General features: G+C 35.6%; 1 protein-coding gene across 50 annotated transcripts in view; it reads left to right on the top strand.

Annotated features, from left to right (window-relative positions):
• Positions 1-27,846, top strand: part of LOC126299121 (twitchin) — a 484,418-nt gene that overhangs the window by 243,018 nt on the left and 213,554 nt on the right. For all 50 annotated transcript variants that reach the window (XM_049990829.1, XM_049990822.1, XM_049990871.1 and 47 more), the window contains 16 exons: positions 490-634; positions 1,221-1,360; positions 1,459-1,603; positions 1,698-1,839; positions 3,362-3,486; positions 4,874-5,012; positions 10,624-10,838; positions 11,289-11,495; positions 11,993-12,133; positions 13,330-13,497; positions 13,594-13,718; positions 16,365-16,542; positions 18,825-18,975; positions 22,859-22,995; positions 24,155-24,318; positions 24,539-24,680. In XM_049990829.1, the coding sequence (XP_049846786.1) occupies positions 490-634; positions 1,221-1,360; positions 1,459-1,603; positions 1,698-1,839; positions 3,362-3,486; positions 4,874-5,012; positions 10,624-10,838; positions 11,289-11,495; positions 11,993-12,133; positions 13,330-13,497; positions 13,594-13,718; positions 16,365-16,542; positions 18,825-18,975; positions 22,859-22,995; positions 24,155-24,318; positions 24,539-24,680 (2,464 nt within the window). The remainder of the gene's footprint in view (positions 1-489; positions 635-1,220; positions 1,361-1,458; positions 1,604-1,697; positions 1,840-3,361; positions 3,487-4,873; positions 5,013-10,623; positions 10,839-11,288; positions 11,496-11,992; positions 12,134-13,329; positions 13,498-13,593; positions 13,719-16,364; positions 16,543-18,824; positions 18,976-22,858; positions 22,996-24,154; positions 24,319-24,538; positions 24,681-27,846) is intronic.

The raw sequence follows: 27,846 nt of genomic DNA, 5'->3' as shown, positions 1-27,846 counted from the left end.
CAATTTCCAGGAGTGTATAAATATGAGTTTGATTGTTGTTAAATATACTGCTAGCCTCACATTTGTGCAGAACCAAATATTTCCCTTAGTGACAACAACCAGTTTTAAGGATTCATAATTCTATTTTTGACATCATAATCATCTTTTAGATTGTTCATCTAAACTGATACTGTTTCATGTAGTGTATGTTCATTTCAGCTACTCACTATGTCACACCTAAATGCTTACTTACTTCCAGCTACAGCATAACATTCATTCTCTACTGACTCATTCATCAAAAATAAAAGTAATTGAGTGATTAATAGAACAAACACATGAATTATGATTAAAACAAAGTTCTCGTTATGTATCATGTCTGCTTGAGTTTAAATATGGAAATAAGTCTAAATTATATAGAGGCAAGTTTTCACATGGATAAAATTTCCTTGACATGGCTGTAAATTTTCATTTGTGCATGTCATAATTTACCAGTATTTCTCTTCAATGCAGGAGCTGTTTCCTGGATCAAAATACAAATTTGTTACTGAAAATGATGTGTACAAACTTATCATTAGCATGCCCAAAGTTGAAGATACTGGAAAATATACTGTAGAAATTGGAGGTGTTTCATGCACTGCATTCTTAAATGTTGAAGGTAAGCTATGATATTCTGGAACATAAACATTAATGCTATGTTTGTTATTTTATAAATAAATATGTTCTCAGGTATGCACCTAAGAAGAAAGAATGTAAAGCAGCAAACGTTCTCAACCTGGAAGAAACTTGTTTTGATTCACAGTATTGCTCTTATGAAGTGTGTTTTTCCTGTGTTCCATAAACAAACAGAAAGAAATGTTACATTTATTCCATTGTGAAATAACTTAATAATTTACTTTCTCCAATAATCTCAACTTCTGTAACCCGCAGTCAACTTACACATAAATAATGTGTTTTCATGAAAGCATTTGTCATTTCTTATTAAAATATCAGCATAAACTGAAGATAACTTGATAAGTTTTTTGTAACTCCAAGGGTTTTGTAAAACTATAGGTGATGCTATTAAAACAGCAGACCCATTTCAGTTACTTGCACTAGTTGAAAATCAAATCTGAACATACCAAAATACATTCCATGCTAGTTTCTTCTATTGTGGTTGATTTATTTATGTATGTAAATCATTTGGCATATTAGACATCATGATTGTTTTATGAATACCATTGTGATCAATATTTATTTTACAGAGGCTGATCCAGTATACTCATTTTTGAAACCTTTAAGCAAGAAAATAGAAGGTTTCACAAAGCATGAAACATCCATGGAATGTACTGTTAGTAGCAGCATGGCTATTATACATTGGTACAAAGGAAACACAAAACTTGAGGTATAACTCCAGTTAATTAATTTGGCTTTTAATGTAGATTACTAACTGTACTTAACAATTTAATTTTTTTATACCCACACTTTAATTTTTGTGTAAAGGAGGGAGATAAATATGAAATGAGCAAGGACTTAGCTGGTATCTGCCGGTTGACAATCAAGACTTGTGAACTTACTGACAGTGGCGAATATTCTTGCCGAATTGCTAAGCAGGATGATAAAACCACGACAACAGTTAAAATAATTGGTAAGATGAAAGACTAGAAAGTTTAGTTCTTCAAATTTTTGGTAACGAATCTCCATTTAGTTAACTGTTCATGAGATTTGTTTACATATTACAGAATATCCTTACAAGTTCGTAAAAGTGTTGAAGAGTCAACAGATAACAGAAAAGGAAACTGTCACATTACTTTGTGAACTTGATGATGCCGGAGGGGAAGTTACATGGATGAAAGGTGATGAAGAAGTGAAACCAGATAAAAGGTAATACAACACTTTTGTGAAAAAGTTTGTGAATAATATGTTAGAGTAAAGCTAAGATGTAGAAATAGGAATGTTAGAATATTTGTGATGTTACTATGACTAAAATTAAATCATTTTATAACAAATTCTTCATTAATTCATATTCCAGTAGTATTTGTGAGGTGTTTCATACAAACACTGTTTGACTTACTACTGTACTTGTATGTGTGTTTTGAGTATGTTTTTAGTGTTTCATGTAAGTATTGGTAGCTAACTTACTATGTAAAAATGTGATTTAAGTTGCAATTTTATTATCAAAGGTAACATTCAGTTTGACATAGATCATGTTTCAGCACATTTTAAAGTGGCTACGCTTTTCTGAATTATTTTAATGGACTTGATAGTGGGACCTTAGTCAAATGGAATTGCTGTACAAGAAAAGATATTTTTAAAAACTCCGTGTACATAAATATATGTTTTTTTCTGTAATATCTTGCGAATTATGTCTGGTTATAATTACAAATGCTAATAAATAACAGTGATATGAACAGTAATAAATGTTGTATGCAAAGCTCCAAAATTAAATGATAACAGAATAAACATATAATATATTCAACTTGTTTGGCAGTAGCAAACATAAACAAATGTGACGAGATGTTCAGGACTCCAGCAGAAGAGATCAAAGGGCTTGATTCAATGGAACAAGTCAGGCATTTATTGAGAAGGTGACTGAGGAGAGTAACAATGAACTGCAAAAAGAGATGAAACTTGAAAATCTGAACAGGTACTAAAGAAAACAAATAATGTGTTGAAGAAAATGAAGATGAGAGTCATGGGGTCTGAGTACTGTATTACTGAGATTGGGAAGTCAACAAGAAGCTGCCTCTATATATGGAAAATAAAGAGTATGCTAGTAAAAAATTTTCAGTAGCCCTGGTAGAGGTTTTGTGTGCTGTTTTCCAGTCCTGTCTTATCACTGGGCAGGTTTAAAAAGTTCTAATTCTCAAAACTTGCATTTGTCTGACACTTTTGTCATTTCTGGGCCTGCTGCCAATTGATAAACAGAGGATTCTTTCCATGTTTGTTCAATTTTCACAAATAATTTAATTTTGTTTGTTTAGTATATTATGATAAATAAAATACCCCAAAGCACATTTCATGGCAATCACATAAACAAACAAACTTGATCTAACAGCAGAACTTGTGTTTGTGATTCTGTTTATGAATTTCACTGACCTTGTGTCAGTATTCATTGTCAAGTGCGAAATAAGGTGTTGCTACTGCAAACTGTATTTCAGTCATTGACAGATATTTGCTAGTTGCATCACATAATGCCAAAAGAAGGATGGAAAGAACTATAAAACAAACTTTATGCAATACTTAGTGACTGTTGACTGTTACAAAAGTCACCATGTAATAATTTTAGAATGCATTATTGAAAACATTTCCCTCTCCATTTAGTACACCAGGTACACAGTTGGTATTGATCATATTTCCTGTACTTTGTTAATAGCTCAATGATATGATTTTTCTCTTCTTTCAGAATACATATTGTGAAAGACGGAAGGAAGAGAAAGCTTATAATTAAGGACTCCAAAGTAACAGATTGTGGAATGTATTCCTGTGTCAGTAATGCTGACAAGACAGAGGCAGAACTAGTTATCCAGTGTAAGTGTTTTTATTGTTGATTTACATAAAAATAGTCTAAGATGAAATAACCAGAAGTAAAACATTAGCTGTAAAAAAATCAAATTGTATCTCTGAGCCTGTCAGCCCCAAAGTTCATAACAAAGAACTTATATGCACAGTGGACAATAGCCATATAATTCTGCTAGAAAAACTATACTTCTCTGGTTTTAGAGACTCAGAGCCATCTCTGATCATATCCTTTCTGACTGACAGAAAACCAATTCTGCAGTTCATCAATATTAGACCAAAAGTCTTGGATATCACATAGGGTATGCCACTGGTTCCTGTGTTTTCACCTTTACTCTTAATAATATGTGTAAATAACATGCCAAATCTTATGTTGTGTACATTCATACTCATTGTGGGATGATACCACTTTTGTTACAGCTAGGAAAGTCTTTGAAACATTAAAGCAAAAAACTAGACATCATTTCAGAGCAACCAGTAAGTGGTTCAAAATCAATGAATTATGTATTAGTCATGAAGAAACTGTAAATATTCTCTTTAGTTTATGTATTAAAGATGATGGCAACAACTGTGCTTCAGATCTTTTTGGGATCCATCTAGGCTCAGAATTAACATGGAAGAATTGTACCAATTATATCTATAATATGTTAGCACATGTTATGTATTTATTTCTTAAACTATGGTCATATGTTAGTGACAGCTGTTGCTCAGTTCATATTATGCCATTTTCCACACCCATTTTACATATGGTGTTTAGTTATGGGGGATGTCCTCTGGGGCAAAAAATTCTCATTTGGCATAAGAAGCCAATCAGATGCATCCATGGAGTCAGAGATAATGAGTTTTGTGGACCACATTTAAAAAAAAAATTAAAAAATACCAACAGTTATGTCCCTATTTGTAATAAGTTGTCTAATACATACAAAAGAAAACCAACACAGTTACAAACTATGACAAGCTGTCCATCAGTGTAACACATGCCTAAAACAGAAGATGGATATCACTGTCACTAGACTTAAGAAAGCTTAACATAGTTACAAACACATGATGGTGAAACTATTTAACATGTTGTCAGTGTCAGCACACAATGTGTCACTGAATATGTTTAAAAACACTATCCAGAAATGGCTTAGAGAAAAACCACTATGCAATAGAAGATTTTGAAGTGTGCACGAAAGATAATCTCAAGTACTAATACAATTTCATTTAGATTAAACTTACATATGTGAATATGTTGAACATATCACATGCAGTATGACGGACAACTTTGTGTCTTGATAGACAGTAATGATAAAAAATGTGTTTTACATGATGTAAGTTACTTGTATAATTCTCTATATGTAAGTGTGTAAGCAGAAGTTAACATTGTATTAATTAATTACATGTTATGTGCTCATAGATCAAAATCGTTTCAACAAGAAACTTAAAGACACCACTGTGGTAGAACGAGAAAAACTTGTGCTGGACATTGAACTTCAGGATCAGACTGCTCCAGCTGAATGGTTTTTCAATGGAGAACCAATCAAGGAATCTGACAGGTACAGATATAATAAGGTTTTCTTTGTAAATCATTTGAATTTTCAGCTCTGAACTATAAATAAGTAGCATCTGTTATCTCATTGTTTGGAGGAAGAACAAAGAAATTAAGTTGCATATGTATTACATCAATTTAGAACTGCTGAGAGAGCTCATTTTACTAAGGAACCATTTTTCGTTATGTGGGCTTATTACTGGGTGTCTGTTTCTCAGTCTTGAATGTGTCCTTGCACTGTGACAAAATTCATCAAAACTAATCAACTCTGTTCACTACTGACAATTTCTTATGCTGTGCTGAAAGGCCAAAATGGCAATGCTCCAGCACATGAAGCTGCATGAAGAAGTCTTTTGGGCACTTGAAGGATTGAAAACATATGTGCAGATGAAAATGGCTCCTACTGTGGGAATTCAAGTGGCTCCTACTTTGAAGACAACCACTCCTGATTGTACATAAGTGGTAAATTCACTAATCTGCTGGACCAGTGTTCTTTCTTTTGCTAAAGATCCCTCATGTGATATTTTCTGATGGGTCACAGTACACTGCCAATGAATTGATGATAAAAATTTGTTTGAACTTATGGACACAGCTCAAGATTCAAAAAGTAGCAGAAGAAACATAGAGTAAAGGTGTTATAAATCCAAAGTTAGTTAGTTAGTTGGTTGTGTGTTCCATTGATCAATCGCACGGTACAGTAGCTGTTAGCTGTTATGACTGTTATGAAGTGGAATGTGTCAAGTGCACAAGCAATGCACACACACAAAACAAAGATTCCAAGACTTACCAAGCGGGAAAGCGCCGGCAGATAGGCACATGAACAAAACACACAAACACACACACAGAATTACTAGCTTTCGCAACCGATGGATGCTTCTTCAGGAAGGAGAGGGAAAGACGAAAGGATGTGGGTTTTAAGGGAGAGGGTAAGGAGTCATTCCAATCCCGGGAGCGGAAAGACTTCCCTTAGGGGAAAAAAAGGACAGGTGTACACTCGCACACACACACATGGATATGTGTGTGTGTGTGTGTGTGTGTGTGTGTGTGTGTGTGTGCGAGTGTACACCTGTCCTTTTTTTCCCCTAAGGGAAGTCTTTCCGCTCCCGGGATTGGAATGACTCCTTACCCTCTCCCTTAAAACCCACATCCTTTCGTCTTTCCCTCTCCTTCCTGAAGAAGCATCCATCGGTTGCGAAAGCTAGTAATTCTGTGTGTGTTTGTGTGTTTTGTTCATGTGCCTATCTGCCGGCGCTTTCCCGCTTGGTAAGTCTTGGAATCTTTGTTTTTAATATATTTTTCCCATGTGGAAGTTTCTTTTTATTTTATTTACATCATCATTATATATATATATATATATATATATATATATATATATATATATATATATATATATATATATATATATATATATATATTTTACAATACAAGGTTAAAGGTTAATATATCTATTATTTATTCCTATCAAAGAATTCATCTATGGTATAGGAGTTTCAAGGAGATATGATTTCAATTTATTTTTGAAGCTATTACTGCGGTCTGTCAGACATTTTATTTCCTCTGGTAATTTGTTGAAAATTTTTATAGCAGCATATTTTTCCCCTTTCTGTGCCAAAGATAGGTTGAGTAAAGAATAGTGTAAGTCTTTCTTTTTTCTGGTATTATAATCATGAATGTCACTGTTGTTTTTAAACTGGTCCATGTTGTTGAGAACAAATTTCATTAGTGAGTAAATGTACTATGAGGCTGTTGTAAGAATTCCCAATCTTTTAAAAAGATGCCTACAAGATGTACGACTATAAACCCCACACATTATTCTAACCACTTTCTTTTGAGCAGTGAATACTTTTTGTCTAAATGTTGAGTTACCCCAAAATATTATTCCGTATGACATCACAGAGTAAAAATATGCAAAATATGTTAGCTTACTAATTTCTGTATCCTCAAAATTGGTAATTATTCTGCTTGCAAAAGTTGCTGAACCTAGTCGCTTTATAAGATCCAAAATGTGAATTTTCCAATTAAGATTCTCATCTATATGTACAGCCAAAACCTTAGTATGCACTACCCTGTATACTGACTTCTGTTGATGTGTTATGCTTATTGAAGGTACTGTACTTTTTGCAGCAGAAAATTGGATGTATTGTGTTTTTTTCAAAGTTTGTTTTGAACACCATAGTGCTTTGCTAGGCATGGTCCTGTTGGAGATGGTATGCCATTGCTTTCCTCTGACCTTTGAACTGACTTACCCAGCCACTTATCGGCAGAAGTACAGTTTAATGTAGATTTTGAACTGCTGTGTACCTTAGCATTTTTCACAACAAACATTATCAGAGATGAAAAAGTATACACAATGAATAATAATTCCTTAATAATCCAAGCAGTCTTGTCTCTTTAGTGTTAAGGTAGTATACTTATTGGTAGTCACATGTACTCCTTCTTGATCATTATAAATATCAGATAAATTCTTAGTTTCCTGTAGATATAAAAGTACAAGTAAATTTTTCCTGACTACCAAAGAGTAAAATTTTATATCCTTTAGTCAAACAAATCATACACTACATGTTCAAAAGTATCTGGACACCCCCAAAATCATATGTTTTTCATATTAGGTGCATTTTACTGCCACCTACTGGCAGGTTCTCCATATCAACAACCTGAGTAGTCATTACACATTTTAAGAGAGCAGAATGGAGCATTCCGCAGAACTCAGGTGATTAGGTGTCACTTGTGTCACACGTCTGTACACAAGATTTCCACACTCTTAAACATCCCCAGGTCCACTGTTTCCAATGTGATAGTGAAGTGGAAATGTGAAGGGACACATACAGCACAAAAGCATACAGGCCAACTTCGTCTGTTGACTAACAGAGACTTCCAGCAGTTGAAGAGAGTCGTAATGTGCAATAGGCAGACATCTATCCAGACCGTCACACAGGAATTCCAAACTGCATCAGGATCCACTGCAAGTACTGCGACAGTTAGGTCAAGATGGGAAAACTTGGATTTCATGGTCGAGTGGCTGCTCGTAAGCCGCACATCACGCCAGTAAATGCCAAATGACGCCTCGCTTGATGTAAGGAGCGTAAACATTGGATGATTGGACCGTGGAAAAATGTTGTGTGGAGTGATGAATCACAGTACACAATATGGCAACCCAATGGCAGAGTGTGAGTATGGTGAGTGCCCGGTGAACATCATCTGCCAATGTGTGTAGTGCCAACAGTAAAATTCGGATATGATGGTGTGATCATGTTTTTCATGGAGGTGGCTTGCACCCCTTGTTGTTTTGCGTGGCACTACCACAACACAGGCTTAAAAGATGTTCAAATGGCTCTGAGCACTATGGGACCTAACTTCTAAGGTCATCAGTCCCCTAGAACTTAGAACTACTTAAACCTAACTAACCTAAGCACATCACACACATCCATGCCCGAGGCAGGATTCAAACCTGCAACTGTAGCGGTCACATGGTTCCTGACTGTAGCATCTAAAACCACTTGGCCACCCCGGTCGGCACACAGGATTACATTGATGTTTTAAGCACCTTCTTGCTTCCCCCTGTTGAAGAGCAATTTGGGGTTGGTGACTGCATCTTTCAACACGATCGAGCTCCTGTTCATAATGCATGGCCTGTGGCGGAGTGGTTACATGACAATAACATCCCTGTAATGGACTGTCCTGCACAGAGTTCTGACCTGAATCCTATAGAACACCTTTGGGATGTTTTGGAACTCTGACTTCAGGCCAGGCCTCAGTGACTGACATCGATACCTCTCCTCAGTGCAACACTCCATGAAGAATGGGCTGCCATACCCCAAAAATCTCCCAGCACCTCGTTAAACATATTCTTTTAGAGTGGAAGCTGTCAACAAGGCTAAGGGTGGGCCAACACCATACTGAATACCAGCATTACCAATGGAGGGCACCACGAACTTGTAAATCATTTTCAGCCCATTGTCCAGATACTTTTGATCACATAGTGTACTTTACAGTAGTGCTCATTTTAAACTGTTACCTCAGCATGATATTTGGTCCACGTTTTGATACCAGAACAACTGGCACATTATTCTTCAGATTACAAAAATCTCCATTATGCATGGCTCAGATATGCCAAGGCTTTCTTCAGTCACAACTTGTCTTGCAGTAAATCTTCAGTGTAGAGTTTTAAGCGATGCATTACGGCAATCTGTCTCCATAGCTCAATGGTTAGTGTGCCTGGCTTTAATGCAGAAGACCTGGGTTCAGTTCCCAGTACTGTCAAGATTTTCCAGGGTAGGAGGACTGGTATGGGATGCATGCAGCCTCGTGACACCGACTAAGGAGCTACTTGATGCAAATAGTGACTTAAAGATCGAGAAAGCATACAACGGCTGTAAGAGCCATGTGCTGTCCAGATGACTCTCTGTACCACGTTTAATGATGCCATTGGCAGAAAATGACAAAGGCTTTGGTCAGTTCCGATTGGTTCATTAGGACCAGAATGTAGATCTTGATTGCTGTGATACAGTACAAGTTTTATACATAATTGTGAAATTAGAGAATACTATTAGACATGAATTTGTGATGTGGCCTAATATTCTGTCTTTTTATACCCATCTAAGGTAGTTGAATGAACAAAAGTGGATTTGAATAAGGTGCTCTAATTGGGTTCTGTCCACTTCTTTAGCTGAGTCGTCAGTGAGGCTGACTGCTATGCAGAGACCTCATGTTCAATTCTAGATATTGCCAGGGATTTTTCCTTGGTAGGAGGACTGATGCAGGATGCACTCAGCCTCAGGAGACCAACTGAGAAGTTACTCAACCGATTAGTAGTGGTTACAAAGTCAAGTAACCTGACAGCAACTGGGAGAGCAGCGTGCTGTCTACATGAACCTTCATGCTGCATCTGATGATGCCATTGGCAGAGGATGACACGGAATTTGGTCATGTCTGATTTGCCCATCTAGGGCAAATGTGGAACTTTACCTTTTTTCAAAGTAGGCTGTAAGTAGGCTTCAGATAATTGGTCAGAAAAGCTTTGAAACATGTGAATGTTAGTTTGTAATTGTTGTTGGAGAAAGGCGTGGCATTGAATTAGGGCATAATTGAAGTTTATATTCTATTTGATGTGAGCACTATGGGTATTTGAAGATATTTGTTTACCTGGCATTCAGAAACATTGTACTTTGTAAATGCAGATGCCTCCATTTCGTGTATGCAATTTGCTCTAGGGTGTATCCAGAAGCTTACTTTCCATACTTTGAATAATTTTTTTCGTTGATCTTTATTCATCAGATATTCTGTAATTCAAGTGTATACACTTTCCCAGGTTCTACAGTTGTAGCCACTTTTAGTGCTTATAACTGTTGAGATATATCTAACTCTCCACTTCAAGCTTTATTCAATTGTGCAATGCCATCTCTTGTAGAGGTAATTAAATTAGTTTCTAGATTTGATTTTCAATAGGCAGGTTAACTACAAATATTTCAACTTTTTCATTCACTTATTTCATTATTTATTTAGTTGTATGCTTATTGCAAGACTAAAATGGTGCTGTTCTTTCAGTTAAGAAAATTGGTATGGAAGATAATTTATTCTCCTTGGTTTTAACTTCTGTGAATGTTTTTTCTTATCCCCAGAATACAAATTAAGAATCTGGGAGGAGGCAAGCACCAACTCATTTTCAATCAAGTTCAGCTTGATGATTCTGGAGAAATACGGTGTGATTCTGGAAAACTGTCATCAACTGCAAAAATTACAGTCAAGAAAGGTGAAGAGAAACCAGTTATAGATTTCCCTGATGAAGTTGATGGCCCTTGTAATAAACCTATAATATTTGAGGTCCCATACAAAGGTAAGTAAATTTTCCTTATTATATGTCAAAGATCTGTGCCTTTAACTAATTTAGAAGTAAATTAGACCATTCAATGAATAGCAGAAGTGTTGACTCAACAATAGGCACACACAAAAGAAAAAGGAAACTTCCTAGCTTTTGGAATCAATCCCTTCTCAAGCTGGAGTAAAAATAAATGTGCACCCACAGTCGGTCGCATGTGCACACGTGCACACACACACACACACACACACACACACACACACACACACACTAGCTCAAGCTCAAGATAGGATGAATTCTGAAAACTGGCAAGTTTTCTTTGTCTCTTGTGTGCTTGGTGAGGACTAAATGTTTCTGCTATTTGATGAGTGTTCTCCTATTCTCCTAAATTGTTTACATTCTACCACAATTTTTCCTACTAGATTTTTGCCTTTTTTAGTTAAAGTAATGTTTATAAAACATTTCCAGTGGAAGGAACAAAGCAGTCACAGATAGAAGCAAAACTGTTAAAGGATGGTAAACCTCTACCTCTGAAGGATGTGGATGTTGTTGTAGCTGAAGACAAAATAATATATAAAATCAAGAAACCAGCTAGAAATTTGTCTGGCCCATACCAGATAAAGATTTCGAACTCACAGGGAGAAGCTGTGCAGAATGTGAAGATCAATATGCAAGGTAAGGAAAAGTTGAAAATTGTGCTTCTTTTTGTAAGGAGTTTTAATTCTCTCTTGAAGCTCTTTAAGTTTTCAAATAATATATTATGACTATTTCTTCTTACAAAAATGGGCTTAATGTATAGTTAGTGCCATGTTGAGATATGTATTTTATTGTCTCTGCTATAACATTGAGAAATTTAATAAAGTCTTCTAACTTTTAGTAGATATTTAACTGCAATCTTGGACAGTGGCATATAAAGTCCTTTGGTGCACTATCTGTTTGCCAATTGGTTAAGAAATCACCATTTCAGCGGAACTGACTTTAGCAATAAGAAACTAATTTTCTCAGATTTGTTGTTGAATGAATTTTAGAAATAACAGTAATTTTTTCCTCTTGTTACTGCAGTTTTTAACTGAACATTTAAGACGTCTATATAATTCATTGTTATTGTGTATAGTTAACATTAGGTAAATGAAGATAATTCTTACAACATTTGTTTTCCTAATATTTTACAGATGTTCCATCACCGCCAAGGGATGTAACTGTTACTGAAATATTCCAGAATTCATGTGTTGTTAAGTGGAAACCATCTGCTGATGATGGCGGAACCCCCCTTGTTCATTACGTTGTTGAACGCCTGGATATGAGTGTCAAAGGCAAGTATCTGTGAGTTTGTCACATATGGTTTTCCTTTATAAATGAATTTGTAATTATTCCAGTGTACTTTAATATTAAACTGAACCCTACGAACTTTTCTAAATTTCACAGGACCAAAGTTATTATTACTTTTTCATGAACAGTTACATTCTAAATTTGAAGGTATTTTTCTGTACAAAATTATTTGGAAGGATTTCATTTCACTCCACAGAACTATGCTTCGTATTTGGGTACCTTAAGAATATTTTGTCAGAAGAAATCTCCCAGACATATACTGTACTTTTGGCAGTCACCTAAATCTCATACTATAATAATAATGTTGACCCCTTTGTGGAATGTTAAAGCTTTGTGGTTTGGCAGCAACGAAATTTGGTCTGTTTTTGTCCTTTTTTGTATTGATGCATCTCACATATAAGAATATAGTGTGGTATGAAAGTTTCATGTCAGTACCAGTGCTGTTTCTGTGCAACTTCACCATCCATTTTTAATATGAGTCATGTCTCTTTTGAACATGTAATGAAGCAGAAATACATTGTGTCTGAAATGCTGATTACTATGTACAGAGTTGCTGTTACTATGTAGCGAGCAGAAAGTATATTCCTGTATACATAGATGTTCATAAATTACTAAAAATCAGAAATTGACAACCAAACGTTGAACCAAAGCCCATTAAATGTAAGAAAGATGGTCTAATCTGTGGAGAGTGTAGGTTGTGACAAAATCTTTTTTTACAGTGTTAATTTCTGTAATTCTTGCTTGTTTATTTGAAAGTTAAGAAATTAATGAAAGTGAGAAACATGTTAATGAACTGCAACATTCACTATGACTAAATACCCAAAGATATCTGAACTGTACACAGGTCAGGTATTTTGTTTCTCGTTATCATTTCTACATTCTCCTTGTCCTTCTTCTCTATGTAACCATTAAAGACAGATACAGAGCAGTAACAGTCTAATTTTATGATTAAGAAATGTCTTAATTGCTTCAATTCAGTAAATGACTGGCACAGATAGTATTGATGCTTTGTTGTTTTTCCCATCACTCATTTAGGGCTACTGCTGTTAACAAAATTTCATCCATTTTTAAGTAGCTGCCCTCTTCTGTACTGCAGTTCTGATGATATGCATCTTGCTCAAACTATCTTACCTTGTATAAAAACTAAACATATATACATATGTCTTGAATTTGTTACCAGGTGGTTGGGACAGTGTTGCTGAAATCACACCTGACAAGCCCACAGTTTTTAAGTGTGAGGACTTAGTTCACAAAAGAGAATATAAATTCCGTATACGAGCAGTAAACAAACTGGGCTCTTCTGAACCAGCACTTTTTGCTAAACCAGTATTGGCAAAAGATCCATGGGGTAAGTTCTTCGTAATGGAGCAGTGGGCCTTCTCTGGACATTTTATTTTTGTGAAATTCGTTACCTACTCAATAAACAACATTTATTGATTTGCAGATGAGCCAAGCAAACCAAACAATGTGGAGGTTGTGGACTGGGATAAAGACCATGCTGATCTAAAGTGGACAAAACCTGAAAATGATGGTGGAGCTCCAATAACTGGATATGTTATTGAGTTTAAAGTATGATAATTGCTTCACTGATTTTCAGTACATAAGAAAATAACTGCATGAAAACATCTGAGTGTGTTTTGTGTCTAATTTGTTATTATCTTAAAAGTAAATTTAAAAAACTTGCTCTAAGCCATGCTAACAAATGTGTCCTCTGGGTTATTTGTACCAGTCATTCTATCAGTGAAGTTAGAGAGGTGTCATCACTTTTATTTTCTTTTCTGTGCATTTATTCCTTTTCAATTGAGATAGGTAGAGGTGTGCATATTAGTGTAAGGAACAAATAGTTTTCTTTGGTGTATACACCACACTAAACTATATAGTTGAGGATATTTCATGTATTGATGTCATCAAATTACCAGATTTGTACTATCTTAGATGCAGAATCATTAATCTGTGCACAGCAACTGTAGTACAAATGAGATGAATCCAGAATCTATATCGTGCTCTTCCAGTGTTGCTCTTTGGGGCACAGGCACCTGCAAGTGCCTGTCACTCGCCCAAAGGCAGGTGCAGGTAGTATAGACTATCCACCACCATGTTCTATGCCTGCATTTCAGCTGTTTGTTCACACCTGTCCACCTTTGCCCACAGGTGCCTGGCTACTTGTGGGTGCCCAGCTATCTATGGCAGCCTGATCTACACCATTATAAAAAAATTGCTAGAAGCTGCTCTAAAAACAAAGTTCCACACCCTGTCACTGTGCAGCCTGGTGATGTACACATTCAACTTCAGATATTGTGTGCATAGACACACTTCTGATTTTATCCAACACCCTCACATAAGTGTTCACAAATACTCTTGCACAGCATGGTAGTCAGACCTGGCCACTATGAGCTTGTGTAAAACACCAGTGGGATGACACTTGGTCTAATCTGTGCAAGCAGCAATTCCTGAGTGCATTTTTTAAAGGTTGAAGTAGTGTGTGATACTACTTCTCAAGATTACATCTGACACTTCTACAACCATCTCTGAATTCCAACAGTAAAGTTCTCTGTTGATATACAACATTTTTCTTATGGTGTCTGCTACTGGAGCTAGCGGAACACCCCCATAATGCTCTTGTGCTTACTGCTTGATCCTGTGATGAAACTTGTTGTTCTTCTTTGGATCTTCTTTATGTCGTCTGTTAATCTAATCCAGTAAGGGTCCCAGATTGATGAACAGTACTCAAGATTTGGCTCTGTGAATTTTTTGGCTGAATTACATTTTATTAATCTAATGTCTTTAATGGGGGTTAGAATGGAAAAAAAAAAATTTCCGCATTTTTATCTCATTATAAAATTTGCTATTATCTAAATAAAATGATATATATGTCACTCATAAACTCACATGGGAAGTATTTTTTTAATATAATCTACACTGGTTGAAAATGTTAAAATTTTTATGTGCATTACTTCAAGGTCTAATAAAATCAGTAATTTTTGATATAGAAGGCTGTGGATTGCTGTGTTATAAAGGTCATGTACAGAAGAGGATGGGCACTGGGTTGAAGACGCTGAAACAAAGTTTGAGAGACAAGAAACTTTATGATGGTAAAAGCATAAGAGGGAGGCTGAGAGACAAAATGATTGATGAATGACGGCAGTATTATGGCATGGCCATTAGAAATAATTTGTTGAAAATGAAGCAGGTAGTATGGGCTACCTTCTTCCACAGACTGTCAACTGATGAAAAACCAGTACACCACTTTTGCCCTCCTGGACCTAATTCATGGTGCAATTACCACAATGCCCAGTACTCAAACAGTTCATACAGCCATAAACATGCCATCCCAGCAGCAGTCATGGATACCATAAAACCTATTTACAGAGACCTGGCAAATTCTGAATTATCGAAGAAGTGTCTGCTTGGCCAGACTCAAAATCCCAATGAGTCGTTCAGTAATCTTATATGGACTCGATTACTAGAAAATGTTTTTGTTGGAATGAAGACACTAAAGTGGGGGGTCAGTGATGCTGTTATCGCTTTTAATGATGGCAACATTGGTAGGATGAAAGTGCTACAGCATATGGGAATTAATCCTGGAGCAAACTGCATCAGAGAACTTGAACGGATGGACAAGATTCACACTGATAAAGTAGACTATGCAGCACAGTGGACCACTAAGCAGTCCAGAAAGAAGAAGAAGAAAAAACTTTCAAAAAAGTCAAGAGGATGATATACAGTATAGGGCAGGGTGCTTCTGAGTGACTAAAAATAAAAAATTAAGCATATATTAAGTGAGTTACAGTCTTTTGAAACTTTAGAAACCGTTCCTCAAAGTTTACATTTGCTGTTGCATTTTTCCCTAAATCTCAGAAACCACTTTGAGTAGAGTATTCAAATTTTCAGGGACTAACAACATACATATCCTGAGTCTACTAAACTAAAAGAAGAACACAATGTATTGTATAATTAAAATTATTTAGGATAACATACAAAAAATGTGCACCAAAAGCAGTGGACGAAATGCAATTATTGTAGTTCAGTAGACTCAGAACATACAGTTAAGGTCCTGTAAAAGTTTCATGTCAATGGCTACAGTGGTTCCTGAAATTCAGGGAAACCAAGTCACTAAATTTAACACTGTCAGGGCACGGCATTTCAACTCCTCTTTAACTGAACTTTAATGCATAATTATGCTGATGATATGCTGATTTATGTATACTTCTGTAGGAAAAGTTTGGAAAAGACTGGCAAACTGGAAAAGTACTGGAAGGTGACATAACTGCTGCTACCATCGATGGTCTGAAGGAAGGAACACAGTACGAGTTCCGCATTAGAGCAGTTAACAAGGCAGGACCTGGAGAACCTAGTGATGCAACAAAACCAATTATAGCAAAGGCAAGATTTGGTGAGTGTGGTTCAATTTAAGGTATCAATTTCAAATTTTGAATACAAATTTTAAAAACTGATATTGTTATTTCATGTATGTTGAATACATACCACCACAGAAATAGTGTGAAACACTGAATTTGTGGGAAAAAAGAGGGAAATGAGGTGAACTATTGCAGTAGTAATCTCCAGTCAAGCCAGGAAGGATGATGATTTAGCTTTCAGTTTAGCCATTATTGTGCACAGTATTCTTAATGAATCTCGACAAATTTTGCAATAGATCCAGCACTAAGGCTGTGTTTGTCTACTGCCCTTGTAATAATTTAGCTAGTATTCTGTATAAAGGACTTTTTATACTGATGTTGCAAGTCCTAACTAAGAATAAAATATGTAATTGTTAAAATTACATGGAGGTTGAGTGGCTGGCCAATACTTATATTCAGGTGGTGAAAATCCTAGTACTGCTAACAGGAACACTTAAAGTAGGAAATAGTAATTGTAGCTTTTGCAACTCAAATGTTCTGTCTTTAGTGACAAAATGAGAATTGTTTGGGGAAAACTGGAAGAAAGGGGTGGGTAGGTGGCGGCTGATCACTCAGGTCATAGGATGAGAAGGATCCACCTGTTGTCAGGGTGAGGGAGAGGCAAAGCAGTGCCATTTATCATTTATCTTTGCCTCACCACATACATATAACAAGTGCAGCCCTTTTATTTAGTAAATTAATAAAAAATTAAAAATAAAGAAATCTTGTGTAATATGACTTTATACACAGTTTCATAAAATGAAATCTTATCTAATAACTGTATGTTGTTCACTTATGTATTATAGATATGCTATATTTGTAAAAATGGGTCAAACATTAAAAAAAATAAGACTGGTTTATGGTACAGTGAATCAAAGTTACATTGAGTAAAACTGATTTGCATAGTAAATTCAATGAATTAGTTTGTCTTCTGTATTTTTTGTTTTTAAGTGATATGCAAACCTGGGCGACTGTATAGTTTCATGAAAAGCTACTGAGGAGAAGTGAATGTTGAAGGAATTACAAGGATTCTCAAACTGATTGAATTATTATGGGTTCCACAGGTATATGATAACTAAAAATATTGACTAGTGTTGCTCACTAAGGTTTCACAATTATAAACTCATCAGGAAAACAGTAGCACATCTAAACTATGGGTATCAGCCCGAAAACCCAAAAATTATCATGTGTATTATGGTTGGAAGGTGTTAACTGTGGTTTGCAATCAGTTTGCTCATTATGCTTCACAACAGTGTCTTTGATTGTAATGCAGTGACCTTTTCTTCATCAATGTGTATTGTATATTCATATGTTTTGACTGTATGTCATTAAATTATTCTTCAGTTTCCCCATGTGCACAGTATCTAGAATTTCACATACAAGCTATTCGCCATGTGATGCTCCAATGAATTAAAAACAAAATTACTCTCTGTCAAAACATTGTATAATTCACAATATTGCATGTAGGGAGACCTATTTATGGTAAAGACAAATGATCTTAAAAAACATTAATAGTGTACTAAGTCTCATTTTATGAAGGAAGATATATTATCAATGCTGTGAATCCGTATGAATGTTGTGCCTTAATATCGTGGACCTGCTGTGTGCCATTATCTAAGTGGCAAGGTTGATTCATTGTGCATAATTTTTGCATTCTGTTGTCAATGAGGTCTTGTTATTTAAATCATGAGATAATTTCCCCGAGGGCACTTGAAGTCATTGACACAATACTAATCTGCTATGGCAGAACATCTCCATGCAGCCACCCTACACATATCTTCTGAACACAGTTTGTAGATTAATCAAAATAGTTTCAATGTTTTTCTTTGTAATGGACTATGATCAATATGCTGAACTTACTGAGGTACCATTTCTTTACATCTCACAGATGAAGAATGAGGGATTGTAAGTTTAATATCAATGTTAAAATCATTTCATATATAGTACTAATTAAACTTAATATTGGAAAACATTAACGAGTTAACCTATTGAAACAGGTTGGACCATCACTTTATATTTTATCGAATGAACCATAGCTATATCATTCAAATGTGAGTTATGAGATAACATAAAACCATGTTCCTCAGTCTGCAGTGTTGCTGTAACGTGTACTTTATCAGACATTCTCTTGTAAAAATGTATCTTATAACATTCTCTCATTGAGTATTGTTGTTTAAAAATTCATTACTACACTACATGGTTTAAAATTTTGGTACAAACCAATGAACAACTTGTATGCTAAACATTTTAAAGATAATATATTTTCTATATTTTTCAGTGAAACCATTTATTATTGGTGATGGATTAACCAACATTGTTGTAAGGAAAGGACAAGTTATAAAATACGATATAAAGTATGGTGGTGAGCCAGAACCAGTGGCACGTTGGGAACTTGATACAAAGGAAATTGTAGAAGACAAAGAAGAACGGTAAAAAAATTAATAAATTAATTCTAATGTAAGCTCTTTCATTTCACAAATACAAACTACTTCATTTTGAGTGTTTTGTGGTGGTTGGTGGGTAGAGGCTATTTAGGATAAGGAAGTAGAAGGATTTTGAAAATGAGAAAAGAAGATAAAATTAAATACTGAATTATAACTAGCACTCCATTTCAACTATAGGTAGTTGAGAACATGACATGACAAAATAGAGTAGTTTTTCACTGATAATGCTGATGATATTGTGCTACCAGTATGCAGTGGGGTACCAGTAGTTTCAGATTATTATATTTTTTTTCATTTCTCAACTAATACTGGAATGCTCATCAGTACATATGTTAAGAATATACATTTAAGAAAACAGGATCAATATAAAATATGCCTAAACATAGTAGATGTATGTAGCATCACATGAAGATGTACAATATAAATGAACTATAGTACAGCAATGTACAGTCTGTGTCATATAGATGAGTACATAGAAATGGAAATTTGTCGGTAATGCAGTAGTGTCATTTTACACTGTGCTATTATGTAAGTGCTGATGAACTCAACACTCCATTATGCCTATAACTGGAGGTGTTGAGTTTCATTCCATTGATAATGCTCTTCGGTCTACCAGAAAATATGGATTGAAACACAATCACTACAGCATTTCTGTAATATATATTTTAGTCCAACTAAATATTGTTGGATGCCTTAAGATCAACATTAAAAAAATCATGTATTGTACTAAAACTATTAATCTATTATTAATTGGACATGTTTCTCATACTGCATCTAAGAGTATCACAGTGAGTAGCCTATCATTTATGCACATTGTGACAACCAGATTAAAACAGCACATTGTCTTACAAACAAATAAATGAGGCAACTTAACCAATTATCATACAATGGCCAGGCATATAACAAGGGGTTTAGCACTGTATTACATGACAAAACAAACCATAGACTCAGCTGCAGCAGGAACTATCTGGGTCATGGGATTAGGCACAACACTGTTCTGATTCAGAGTAACACATGTTGATGTTGCACATTGCAAGAATGGAAAGTTATGGTAGAAAGTGGCTTCATGGGCAGTCACAATGGCTTGCCGTTACTATGATCAAATTTATTGAGGATAAGAAGGAGAAAGGAGCCACAGTGCTGTCAGGAAATGTTACAAAATATGCAAGCAAAATTAAGTCTATTAAGTACATTCTCTACAAATTACAGCAGAATAAGGATAATGTCAGTTGGAGAAGGATTCAAGTAACCATCTCAAAGAGAAAGAAGCAAAATGTGCAGAATAAACATCCCATTGGCGGTATTGATAATATGTTCTGAGGCAGCAGTTCTCTGACATTATAAACAATACAAAGAAATACCAACTTTGAGGAAATTTGATAGCTTTTATCGTACATAACTGGATTTAAAGGCTAGCAAGAGAGAGAAATTGTTATGTGTGTAGAATTTAGTTTTAAAAGGTACAGCATGTATGAACCATCATACGCAAACAACACCATAGTTTCAGAAAATGCATTTTACAAGGGTAATCCCAAAAGTAAGGTCTCCTATTTTTTTATAAGTACACCGACCTGTTTATTTCTACAGTGGTCTGCATCAGTTTACATCTTGAACATTTAGCTATTTTTTGACATAATCACCATTTCTGTCTATGCATTTTTGTAGATGCTGTGGCAGTTTTTGTATGTTCATGTCATACGAGATTGCCACCATGCTGTTCAGAAAGTTATGGACCTCTTCTTTCACCTCCTCGTTAGAGCTGAATCGCTTTCCGGCCAAATGTTCTTTTAACTTAGGGAACAGTTGGTAGTCACTGGGTGCCAAGTCAGGACTATAGGGTGGGTGGGTGATTATGTTCCACTGAAACTGTTGCAGGAGAGCAACAGTTTGCCCAGTGATGTGTGGGCGAGCATTGTCATGGGGACTGTGTACGCCCTTGCTCAATATTCCTCTTCTCCGGTTCTGAATTGCCCGTTTGAGTTTTTTCAGAGTCTCACAGTACCTGTCAGCATTAATTGTGGTGCCAGCGATTGAGCTCTGATGACGAGGTGAAAGAAGAGGTTCATAACTTTCTGAACAACTAGGCAGCGAGCTGGTATGAAATGGGCATACAAAAACTGCCACAGCATCTACAAAAATGCATTGACAGAAATGGTGATTATGTCAAAAAATAGCTAAATGTTCAACCTGTAAACTGATGTAAACCATTTTAGAAATAAACAGGTCTATGTACTTATAAAAAAATAGGAGATCTTACTTTTGGGATTACCCTCGTACATTAGATTTTTGTGAAAGGAATGTATCATCAGAATTAAAGGTCCCAGTGGTTTATTAAGATGAAACATGGATTCATACACATTACACTGTTACAGTGACTGTGAGTTATATTGTTGTGCTATAGAGGGCTTTTTCTGTATTGATGTGTAGCGTGTGGCAGCACAATTGTAAGACTACTGGAATTTATATTGTAACTACTTTCTCTCTCTATTTTCTGGGCATAAACATGATGACAGTCATCTTGGCCAGCTCTGTAGTTCATTTCACCCCCCCCCCCCCCCACACACACACACACGCACGCACGCACGCACGCACACACACACACACACACACACACACACACACACACACACACACACACACACACACATGTACAGAGCTAGACAATGAGGAGGAGGTGAGTGAGAGACAACTACATTCTCATGCAGCAATTTGGAGAGATGAGCCATAATAAAAGGGAGTGACAGCAGGGGAGAAATACACATGCAGAGGTAAATCACACATGGTTAGGCAAAGAAAGTATAGTGAAATACTGATGTGGAATGAGTAGGATGTGGTGGGACAGAGGTAGAGGCAGACCAGTATAAAAATACTTTGGATAAGAATAGAGGACACATAATAAAAGAAGGGAAAGGAGGAGGTTAACCTTCACTCAAAGGATCAACGTGGGTTAAGGAAACATTACTCATATTAAACACAGCTCACTTTTTTCAGATATGACTTCTCACAGCAAAAAGTATACACAGAGAAACATGTAGATTCCAGCTCTCTAGATTTCCATATGTTAGACTTTATGGTGATGCTCAGCAGAAACAAATATAACAATGTGTATGCTTCTAGGAATTAGAAAAGTGCTGGTAGTGTCCTCAATATACATAAATGATAATTAGGTTCAGCAGTGTTGATTGTTCACAGCCAATGCTGTTGTATACAAGAAACTATCATTGCTGGATGACTATAAGGAAATGTAGGACAGCTGTGATTGTATCTTCACTTGATGCACTGAATGACAGCTGCTGTTAAATGTGAATAAAAGCAAGAAAATGCCAAAGAGAAAGCATGTTATATTATCCAATTACAACATTAGTGATAAACTTGAAATTGAGTGGACTGAATGTCTTGAATTCGATAGACAGGAAGTTACTTAGATTTCAGAGTATCAGATTGTCAGTTTGATCATGGAGGGAAGTGTGGGGGATGCAAATCGCATTCAGTGTGCAGTTTCAAGTGGAGCTAAGTTGCAGTAGTTATATAGGGATAAAAAGGCTTGCATGGGATAAACTAGTGCAGAAAACTTCATCAAAAAAGTCTTTGGACTGAAGACCAGAATAACAACAACTTCTTTTTACTTGGATCAATTCACATCAGTCTTCGTTTTCCTTCACATTTGACTCTACAGACTACAATGTATAATTGAGAGAGTGAGTGATTAGACAGATTCACTTTGCTTCAAAGGATGACTTTGTTGTGTAGAAACAAAAAAGAGAACAAACTTTTAACTGTAAATCATATCCATAAATAAACATTCCTCTCTAACCTCATATTCATTTACAAAAGAAAGTAATTAATGCAAATTTAATTTCCATTTCAGCATTACCATTGACAAATATGAGAGAAACACAGTGCTTACTATAAGGAGAACAAGTAGAGTTGACAGTGGAAAATATAAATTAATATTGAAAAATGACACAGGCATTTGTGAATCTGTGGCTGATGTTGTTGTCTTGGGTAATGTACAAATAATTTTTAATTCATATAGATTAAACTATTTTAAAATTAATTATGTTAAATAATATTGTGGTTTCCAAATAACTCTTATATCAAATGATGATAGTAGCTCATATGAATGAAATGATTTAAGTCTCATTTTAGTGTGTGCAAGATTTTTTCTTATTGTTATGTCCTTGTGAATGGTTGTAAAACTTGCTTTTCTTATTGAAGTCATATTCAGTATTTGAGATTTATATCAATCCTTGCTACCTCACTACCAATGTTTTGTTTCCTCAGTAATATCAAATGCACAACATAAAATTTTAGTCTCTCTTTTTGACAATTTTCTGCTTTTTAATCCTAAAATCTGTACTATGTGTATAGAAATGTTGCTGTGCACATTCTTTTAGCTAATGCTTCACTTTTCTGATGAAATATACAAACCAGTTTACTAAATAATGATGAAATAAAACAAATTGCATAAAAATTAAATTCTGAGAGACAGCCTTCCCTCATTCTCACTCCACATGTTCAGTTACAGTTGGATATAGTGTGACTCTAATGTACTGTTTCAATTTAATAATGTTTTGCCTCTTAGTGATCGATATTTGAAACCTCGTTTTTTTGATTTTTCAATATTCCTGTTTAATTTACATGAGGTGGTCTATTTTAAGAGTGACTAGTGACCTAGAAAAAGTTTATGTTTACTAAGTGCAAGTTTACATGTCAATTTAAGATTTTCTTTTATGGTACTATCTTCTGTTTCTATACATCCATGGTCAAAAAGTGACAAGATTTTCCACTTTGAACACTTACCAGATTTTATGCATGATCACCTCATCATGGGGGTTTTCATTGGACATAGTTTGACTCTAGAAAATGTTATTTCACAGATTTTATCATGCAGATAAGTAATGGAAGAAGAAAGAGTCTGAAGTGATGATGTGAAACGGTTTCTAAAAATTTGTGATTTTTAATGAAGAAATTTATTTAGTGATTTGTTTTTCAAATCTTCTTAAACATGTGTTGGTTGATCAATTCACTAACCTCATATATTTTTATAAAACTTCATCCTGTTTTCACAGTAGAGCACTGTTTGTATTTTTTGCTGTTATATTGTTATATAAAATTGGTAACTGTGTTGTCGCCGTAATATAAAGTTTTTTTCTTTTTGTAGACAAACCCTCGATGCCTATGGGACCAATGAAGGTTGAGGAAGTGAGAGCAAATCATGTGAAGGTTAAGTGGGAAAAACCAGAGGACAATGGAGGAACTGAAGTTACTGGATATGTATTAGAAAAGATGGATCTGGATACGGGACGCTGGATTCCAGCTGGAGAGGTTAGAACAGACAAAAAATTTGTAATGTTTCATTGTATTACCAATAGTGGAAAATAAATTGAATAATTTCAGGACTATATAATAAAGGTGATACAGTCTCCTTCCAGTACTGAAAATCGTACTTAATGCTTGCAATTGTAAAAATAGTTCTCTAGTTTTTTTGTGATATCTTAGTTAATTTATGTGTTAATACTTAAGTATGTGACAAAAATTTAAACAGGTGGGCCCAGATAAAAACACTTTCACATTTGATGGCCTGACACCAAAGAAAAAATATAAGTTTAGAGTAAAAGCTGTTAACAAGGAAGGAGAATCTGAACCACTGGAAACGGAGGGAGCTATACTGGCTAAGAATCCATATGGTAAGGGCATTATTTTATTGTTATTATTATTAAAATTATAATGAAATGTACTAACAGTGTTTTATTTTTTACTGTGAATTTTAAATTCTTTTTGTGATATTTTCTATTATATCTTATCTTGTATTTTTCATTGCATATACATTGCCTGACAAAACAGTGAAACATGCAGAATGGGAGGATGAAATGAAATGAAACTTATGGACTGAGAGAGTATGTGATATTATTGTAGTGATTATAACATTGGGCCAAAATTACAAAGAACTTGATGGTATGAGCCCACTTATCAGTATGACATTACACATCCTCTGGCCGGGATAGAGGCCAGGATGATTGCACTGATTCACTTGGCAAAAGTGTCATAAAGCCTTTGTATCATCTCCTGATGTGAGCTGGTCCACAGCTGTTGTAACTAGTCCTTGATATCCTAGATACTGCCACTGGGATGGAGTTGACATTGAACCTTGTCCCATTCATGTTGTATCAGGGATAGATCTGTGCTCTTACTGGCCAATTGAGGATCTCAACAGCACACGGTTTGTAGAGACATATGCCATGTGTAGACAAGCATTTTCCTATTGAAAAGTGACACTATGACAGTGTTGCTGCTTGACAGATTACATGTGAGGATGCAGGATGTCAGTGACCTGAAGTCTTACCTGATAGCTCCCAAGGCCACCATGCCAGGAGTAACACAGCTGTGCCTCTTCAAAACATTGGAAGAATGGAACCTCTGCCCAAGTTGTCACCACACTCACTAACGATGGTCATCTACGATAGTGCAGTGCCTCGTTTCATCGCTGAACAGAATCCAGTGCCATTCATCAGCAGTCCATGCTTCCCAGTCACAGAACCATTACAAACACCAACATTTGTCTTTATGGTGTAGCAACAGCCTATACATGGGACAACTGCTGCTAATCACTGACCATTTAGATGACACAAAATGTTGCAGAGAATCCATTAATTTTTGCTAGGGGTTTACAGTGTACTTGTTGCACTCTGTGGCAAGCCTTCCATATGGTGGTCAGACATGTCCTACTGGAATCTTGGCAACAAGTATGCCTGCCCTCATGTTTTCTTGCTGCCTAACATCAGGCCAGTGTCACATCTGAATGCCCGACAAATCTGGACATTGCATGATATGACCAGGCAGCCAAATGGAGACTGACAGTGAGACCCCTTACAAATTTTCTCAAGTGCTGATAATGCTGTCTCACAAGTGTATGCAGCATTTCCATGTCTTTGACAGTGACTACTCAGCGCCTGATGCTGTTCACACCCCTGATATGTCTTACCAGGCCTGGCAACAGTGCTGAACATGAACAGCATCTATGCACTCTGTGGTCATTGTACCTGTCTCAGAAAATTACAGCTCTAATCATTTACATACCCTCTAATGGTCCATATGTGTATAAAGTTACAGTGATATCCGACCATGTCTTCTGAATGCTTTACTTTTTTTGTCAGGCATTGTATTTACATTTTTGTTAGTTTGTATCACTGTATTACACTTTTTGTCTCCTTTTGAAGTGTTTACTTTACACTTTCCCTCATATTAAAAATGAACCAATCTTGTTTCCCGGTTATGTTTTTCCTATATTCAAGTTATTTCAAAACAATTTTATGATTTATTAGTACAGTAACAGTTCAATATATATTCGCCTTGCACAGTTCCCCATATTCAAAGTCTGCCCCTTTCTGGTTCCTTATATCTGTATTTACGAGGGTGTGCTGAAAAGTGATGCTTCCAAATTTTTGAAGTGAAAACTGTTAACCCTTTAAGTAAAAAAAACCTTTTTAACATTCTACTTCATTAGTCATCATGTCTACATATTTATTTCTCAACTTAGTCACCCTAACAATGAACACATTTCTCCCAAGGAGAGACTACTTTGTTAATACTGTCACTGTATAATGTTTGACTTTGCTGATGGAGCAACAACCTCACCTCTTCTTGCACTATGAAAGTGAAATCTTTGAAGGAGTTCCTTAAAGTTTCGAAACAGATGAAAATTGAATGGGGCCAAGTTAGGAATGTAAGGTGGATGACCAATGACAGTGAACCCAAGGCATCGGCCTGTTGCAGGTCCTCTTGTGTGGTCTGGCATTTTCATGCTGAAGGAGAGGATGCTCCATGTGTGGATGAACTCTTTGAATTTGAAACTTTAATACAGCACACTGTTTCTCATGCACCAACATAATTAGCCTACAGTGCACACCACCATGTTACGTGCAACAGTTCAGAGCACTCTACTGGCACAGGGGTTCAAATATGTAGGCATGAAGAATAAAGATGTAGGATGTTAATAATGTTTGTTTTATTTAAAAAGCTTTAAGAATTTTCACATACAAAATTTGGAGACATCAGTTTTCAGCACAGCTTCATACGTTTCTCTTCTGTGGTGCATTTTAACAGGATCTACAACATACATTTATTAAATTATTGATCATCTTGACGGTTTTATTATCTAAAACAAAGAGATGTTTTTGTAACTATTTCTTGAAAGTACATATGAAAGAATTTTGTAGAATGGTTTCATAAACATTTTAAAAATTTGCAGATCCCGTAGAATTAATTACTGCAGGCATAAATTTCTTGAGCAAATTGTGGAAGAGGTTAACTTTGGAACAAACACAAACCCAACTGAGATGAACAACATTTCAAAACCTGTTGTTTTACAGTGGATCCAATTTATAATTTATATTGGTACAAGAATGTTCAGTTGCCTATAAAAAAAACCTGAATTAATATTCAGCTATTGTTGAATTAACTATTTACATTTCATGTTACATTTGTGGGATTCTGTGTGTCAGTGAGAATTGGGCCCATAAGTTTATAGTTACCTTCATCTTAAAATTCATAGTCAGTGTGAGCCTCTTTGTATTTTCTGTCCAAGAAATACTTAGTGATTATTTGTGCTCCTCTGATGTTCATGACACAAATCTGGGTATATGTGGAAAATGCCTCTTCCAGTGTATTACACTATAAATTGAAATCATATTTGTTACTTATATAAGAACACATACATTTCTACTTATATACACTCCTGGAAATTGAAATAAGAACACCGTGAATTCATTGTCCCAGGAAGGGGAAACTTTATTGACACATTCCTGGGGTCAGATACATCACATGATCACACTGACAGAACCACAGGCACATAGA

Source organism: Schistocerca gregaria, chromosome X (assembly GCF_023897955.1).
Source record: "Schistocerca gregaria isolate iqSchGreg1 chromosome X, iqSchGreg1.2, whole genome shotgun sequence".
NCBI lineage: Eukaryota > Metazoa > Arthropoda > Insecta > Orthoptera > Acrididae > Schistocerca > Schistocerca gregaria.
Note: the sequence above shows the minus strand (reverse complement) of the source record. Positions and strands in the feature narration are given on the sequence as shown.